This window comes from Belonocnema kinseyi, chromosome 10 (genome assembly GCF_010883055.1).
Source record: "Belonocnema kinseyi isolate 2016_QV_RU_SX_M_011 chromosome 10, B_treatae_v1, whole genome shotgun sequence".
Lineage (NCBI taxonomy): Eukaryota > Metazoa > Arthropoda > Insecta > Hymenoptera > Cynipidae > Belonocnema > Belonocnema kinseyi.
In genome coordinates this window covers 64,353,924-64,355,207 of record NC_046666.1, presented here as the reverse complement: position 1 = coordinate 64,355,207, position 1,284 = coordinate 64,353,924, and the positions used below count along the sequence as shown (strand labels likewise).

The 1,284-nt window shown below is 37.5% G+C and overlaps 1 protein-coding gene across 1 annotated transcript in view; it reads right to left on the bottom strand.

The window, feature by feature from the left end:
- Positions 1-692: 692 nt before the first annotated feature.
- LOC117181169 overlaps positions 693-1,284 on the bottom strand; it is a 7,542-nt gene continuing 6,950 nt past the window's right edge. The window contains exon 4 of the mRNA XM_033373737.1: positions 693-859. Coding sequence (XP_033229628.1) covers positions 693-859 — 167 coding nt within the window. The remainder of the gene's footprint in view (positions 860-1,284) is intronic.

The window sequence follows — 1,284 nt, the reverse complement described above, 5'->3', positions numbered from 1 at the left end:
CACCGATATTTAAACGTGTCATGTGAGTTTGTATCTGATTAATATTTGAGAAATTATTTGACGTTAATGAATTATTCGTAATAGGGGGATCTGACGAAGGATCTGTGTCTATTTTAATGAGAGTAGCTTGTGCTTTAGCAGAGAGACCAGAAAGCCTCTCTTCGAAATCCGCGCGCTGTGCGTATTCGTTTTCAATTTCATCATCAGAGACAATTTCTTCCAATTCAGACTGAATTTTCTCAAAATTCTCGGAGATCAATGTTACATCTTTTATTTTACCCTTTAATTCAATGGGTTTGATTTCCGCGATTGATTTTTTCAGAAATTTTTTTAGAACGGTTGATTTTGCTTTCAAAGCACCTCTGAGTTGGTGCAATTGTCCGATACGCTTTTCTACACTAGCCATTTTGCAACTGTGATATAATTCTTAGAATGATAAGGGTTGATCACTTTACAATCAATATGATAGATAACTCAACAATAGACAAGCGAGACTCACCGTTCTGGAACTCAGGAACAAACACTTCACCGAGTTGACGAAATTAAGAATAAGATATGAAGGTGATGAAATATTCACAAAAAACACTGATAAAGAGCTGAAGTGCAAAACAAAGAAAACACATTCACAGAGAAAACACATTCCTAGAGCAAACCCGACTGAAAGCACAGATTTTCAGCACAATTCACTGAAGTTAATTTGTTAACTCGTTGACACACGTTGACTCGACGGCTCGGTGATACTCGGTGACTTGATGATACTCGATGACTGCGATACTCCTTGACTTGATGACACTTTTTAATTGATTACACACGTTGACTCGACGACTTGGTGACTTGATGATACTCGTTGATTCGACGACTACGATACTCCGTGACTTGATGACAGATTTTGACTCGTCAAGTAATCACTCTTTCTCGATCACATTTGGGGTTGCAAGATTTTGATCGTTGAATCTTCCTTTCTTAATCTCGTTACGTTTATATATGTGAAGAATCAATGAAGTCCTGCTGTGTCTAGTAGTCGTTATACAGATTCAAATAATGTTCTATGATAATTCTTTGCTTGTTCTTGATATTGCTACTCGTTCAAACACGATTGATAAGATGATATTCATCCAGAAGTGGCTGGATTCGGCTTTGAAGGACCATAATGTTGAGTACGTTGACCATTGATAGCCCAGTAGTTTCGTTATTTAAGGGGATGGACCAACTTCCTCGATTATTGTAGATGGATAGTGCAGACGATAATTCTTCTTATTTAGCTATCACGATTATCCCCGAGCA